This window comes from Salvelinus sp. IW2-2015, linkage group LG25 (genome assembly GCF_002910315.2).
Source record: "Salvelinus sp. IW2-2015 linkage group LG25, ASM291031v2, whole genome shotgun sequence".
Lineage (NCBI taxonomy): Eukaryota > Metazoa > Chordata > Actinopteri > Salmoniformes > Salmonidae > Salvelinus > Salvelinus sp. IW2-2015.
This window is the reverse complement of record NC_036865.1, coordinates 593,098-597,433: the sequence shown is the minus strand read 5'-3', so window position 1 is coordinate 597,433 and position 4,336 is coordinate 593,098. Positions and strand designations below refer to the sequence as shown.

The following is a 4,336-nucleotide window of genomic DNA, read 5'->3' as shown; positions in this document are numbered from 1 at the left end:
TGGGCTTTGACTAGGCCATTGCAAGACATTTAAATGTTTCCCTTTACACCACGCAAGTGTTACTTTAGCAGTATGCTTAGGGTCATTGTCCTGTTGGAAGGTGAACCTCTGTCCTAGTCTCAAATCTCTGGAAGACTGAAACCGTTTTCCCTCAAGAATTTCCCTGTATTTAGCACCATCCATRATTCCTTCAATTCTSACCACTTTTCCAGTCCCTGCTGATGAAAAACATCCTCACAGCATGATGATAGCACCACCATGCTTTACTGTGGGGATGGTGTTCTCAGGGTGATGAGAGATGTTGGGTTTGCGTCAGACATAACGTTTTCCTGTATGGCCAAAAAGCTACATTTTAGTCTCATCTGACAAGAATAACTTCTTCCCTAGGTTTGGGGAGTCTCCCACATGCCTTTTGGKAAACACCAAATGTGTTTACTTATTTTTTTCTTAAGCATGGCTTTTTTCTGGCCACTCTTCCGTAAAGGATAGCTCTGTGGGGTGTATGGCTTAAAGTGGTCCGATGGACAGATACTCCAATCTCCACTGTGGAGCTTTGCAGCTCCGTCAGGTTTATCTTTAGGCTCTTTGTTGCCTCTCTGATTAATGCCCTCCTTGCCTGGTCCATGAATTTTGGTGCGCGGCCCTCTCTTGGCAGGTTTGTTGTTGTGCCATATTCTTTAAATTTTTTAATAATGGATTTACATGGTGCTCCGTATGATGTTTTTTTTATAAATCAACCCTGATCTGTACTTCTCCAAAACTTTGTTCCTGGCCTGATTGGAGAGCTCCTTGGTCTTCATGGTMCCCCTTGCATAGTGGTGTTGCAGAATCTGGGGCTTTTCAGAACAGGTGTATATATACTGGGATCATGTGACACTTAATAAAGTCCACCTGTGTGCAATCTAAATAATTATGTGACTAATTATGTGAATTTGTTACACCAGATATTTTTCAGGGGCTTCATAGCAAAGGGGGTAAATACATATGRGTGCACTAGTGTTCCGTTTTGAATTTATTTACATTTTTTGAAACAAGTAATTACTTCCACTTCACCAATTTGGACTATTTTATGTATGTCCATTCCATGAAATCCAAATGAAATTAATTTAAATGACAGGTTGTAAGGCAACAAAATAGGAAAAACACCAAGGGGGYTGAATACTTTTGCAAGGCACTGTATAACTCTCTGCTCCCTCGTTTGTTCCCTGTGTCAGCATTCATGTCGCTATGTGTCCGTTGATAATTAAATGCTCACTCTCTGTACCTGCTTCTCGTCTACCATCGTCGATCCTTACACTTTTGCTCAAGTAGTATTTTACTGGGTGGCTTTCACTTTACTTGAGTCATTTTCTATTAAGGTGTCTTTACTTTTACTCAAGTATAACAATTAGGTACTTTTTCCACCACTGGCCCGAAATGGCACCCTATTCSCRARTWAYTYGGGAATAGGGTGCCAWWTRGGGAATATAATGCCATTTTGGACAAAAAATAATAATTCCTGTGACTGACCTTTGACCACTGTTTCCCCCTGTGTATGTCAGGCACATCAGTGACCCAGCTAGAGGCTCTGGACCCAGAACAGGAGCCACTCATCTTTGGTGTCGTGGGAGAGGAGGCCATGAGGTACTTNATGTCAGGCACATCAGTGACCCAGCTAGAGGCTCTGGACCCAGAACAGGAGCCACTCATCTTTGGTGTCGTGGGAGAGGAGGCCATGAGGTACTTTGCCGTGGCGAGAGACACAGGAGTGGTGTGGCTACGACAGCCCCTGGACCGCGAGGTTAGAAGACACACACACACACACACACACACAGGCACTTGCACGTACACATGCAGGTATACACACACACACACATTAATGAGAAGAGGAAGAACGTCAGAAAAGGAGGGATGGCTTAAGGATGGAACAGAGAGAAGTGAGATTTAGAAAGGCTTAGGGAAAGTGTAATGATGAACTTCACAGTGCTCCCGAAAGGCGCAGTGGTCTAAGACACTGCATCTCAGTGCAAGAGGTGTCATTGCGCTGGTTCAAATCCAGGCTGTCATTGCGCTGGTTCAAATCCGGCCGTGATTGGGAGACCCACGGTGCACAATTGGCCCGGCGTCGTCTGGTTTTAACAGGGGTAGGCTGTCATTGCAGAATAATAATTTGTTCTTAACTGACTTGCCTAGTTAAATAAAGGTTAAATTAATAAAAAAATAAGACCAAGAACAACTTGGAAGAAGACACATAAAAGAGACATTTGTGTATTTGTATGGGCATTGGAGAAGAGGAATTGGCAAGAGTTGGGTTTTAGAAAATCTTTGCAAACACATCATCACGTTTCCATTAAATAAACTGTATTCACATGCATGAATGCACAAACTCACACACACAAAGGTTATTACATTAAACTAAAATTGAAATGAAAACGAAAARGAAAACAGATTATGAAAAAAACGATTTAGTAAACTGAAATAAAATAATTAACAAATATGTTTTAAAAACTTAAACTATACTGAAACAATTATCTTTGACTCCAAAACGAACTAAAATAAAATAAAAAAACATCATGAATGTTCAGTTTTAGTTTTCTTTGTAAACTTTGGGCAAAAACCGAGTAGGGTTTTCAATGGGGTTTTCAAACTTTTTTTGGGGGGGGGGGTTTCAAGCTACAGAATCTGGCGGTGTTTCAAATAGGCCTAGCTTGTATATGTCTCAAATAGATCTAGCTTGTGCATCACTATGACTAGTAATCACTACCTAACAGGGAAACAACTGTCTAGGTAGTTAACTTCATTCTTCTTACATGTACTACTAAAGTTAAAAAGCATTGGMTTGGTGTAAACATGGGCTATTCCTTTTAGGCCGTGACTGCGGATCCGACTTTTCACCAGATGTTTTTTTCCGCACATGTGCAGAAGCTTCGGGATCATTAGTACGGAGAAAAAAAGGTCAGAGAAAAGTCAGATCCGCAGCCACTCCATTCCTTTTTAATCAAAGTCATTTTGGGATTTACTTTATAATTGAGACCTAACCTGACCTATGACATGACCCGCCACCTGGTTTCTTCACATATCGCGCCGGCAAAAACAAACATCTCTTTGGTAAGAAYAAGTATGCCTTATGATTAARGAGTCGTGGTGTGATCATAACAACATACAGGAACTCAAGTCCAAGTTTATTGTAGCTGGGGATTTTATCAAGGCCAATCTGAAAACAAGGCTCCATACATTTTATCAGCACATGCACGACCCGGGCTGGCACAATTCTGGATCATTGCTACTCTAATTTCCACGACGCATACAAAGCCCTCCCTCGCCCTCCTTTCAGCAAATCTGACCATGACTCCATTTTGTTGCTCACAGCCTATAGACAGAAACTTAAACAGGATACGCCCGGGCTCAGGTCTGTCCAACGCTGGTCCGACTGATCTGATTCCACTTCAAGATTGCTTCGATCACGTGGTCTGGGATATGTTCCYGATAGCATCGGACAACAARATTGATGTATACGCTGATTCGGTGAGCGAGTTTATTAGCAAGTGCATCAGTGATGTTGTACCGATGGTGACTATTAAAACCTTCCCCAACCAGAAACCGTGGATTGATGGCAAAACTGAAAGCGCGAACCACTGCTTTTGATCATGGCAAAGCGACCGGAAACATGACGAATACAAACAGTGTAGCTATTCCCTCCGCAAGGCAATCAAACAAGCTGAGCATCAGTATAGAGACAGTAGAGTAGAAGAAGTAGAAGTAGAGTCGCAATTCAGCGCCTCAGACACGAGACGTATGTGGCAGGGTGTCAATCACGGATTACAAAATGAAAACCAGCCCCGTCGCGGACACCGATGTCTTGCACCCAGAAAAACTAAATAACTTCTTTGCTCGCTTTGAGGACAATACAGTGCCACTGACACGGCCCGCTACCAAAACCTGCGGGCTCTCCTTCACCGCAGCCAACGTGAGTAAAACATGTAAACGTGTTAACCCTCGRAAGGCTGACGGCATCAAGACGGCATCACTAACCCRATCCTCAGAGCATGTGCAGACCAGCTGGCTGGGGTGTTTACGGACATATTAAATCAATTCCTATCCCAGTCTGCAGTTCCCACCATTGTTCATGTTCCCAAGAAGGGCCACCATTGTTCATGTTCCCAAGAAAGCTAAGGTAACTGAGCTAAATGACTATCGCCCGTAGCACTCACTTCGTCATCATGAAGTGCTTTGAGAGACTAGTCAAGGATCATGTCACCTGGGTCTCGAGCCGCCCTTTGCAACTGGGTCCTAGACTTTCTGACAGACCGCCCCCAGGTGGTGAGGGTAGGAAACAACAGCTCCACCCCGCTGATCC

General features: G+C 43.3%; 1 protein-coding gene and 1 long non-coding RNA gene across 2 annotated transcripts in view; both read left to right on the top strand.

The window, feature by feature from the left end:
- LOC139022988 (uncharacterized) overlaps nt 1-1,623 on the top strand; it is a 218,415-nt gene extending 216,792 nt beyond the window's left edge. The window contains exon 4 of the long non-coding RNA XR_011474048.1: nt 1,542-1,623. This is a non-coding gene — a long non-coding RNA (uncharacterized lncRNA). The remainder of the gene's footprint in view (nt 1-1,541) is intronic.
- A 19-nt stretch (nt 1,624-1,642) lies between these two features.
- LOC139022965 (cadherin-23-like) overlaps nt 1,643-4,336 on the top strand; it is a 251,346-nt gene continuing 248,652 nt past the window's right edge. Inside the window, exon 1 of the mRNA XM_070434815.1 lies at nt 1,643-1,780. Coding sequence (XP_070290916.1) covers nt 1,715-1,780 — 66 coding nt within the window. The 5' untranslated portion in view covers nt 1,643-1,714. The remainder of the gene's footprint in view (nt 1,781-4,336) is intronic.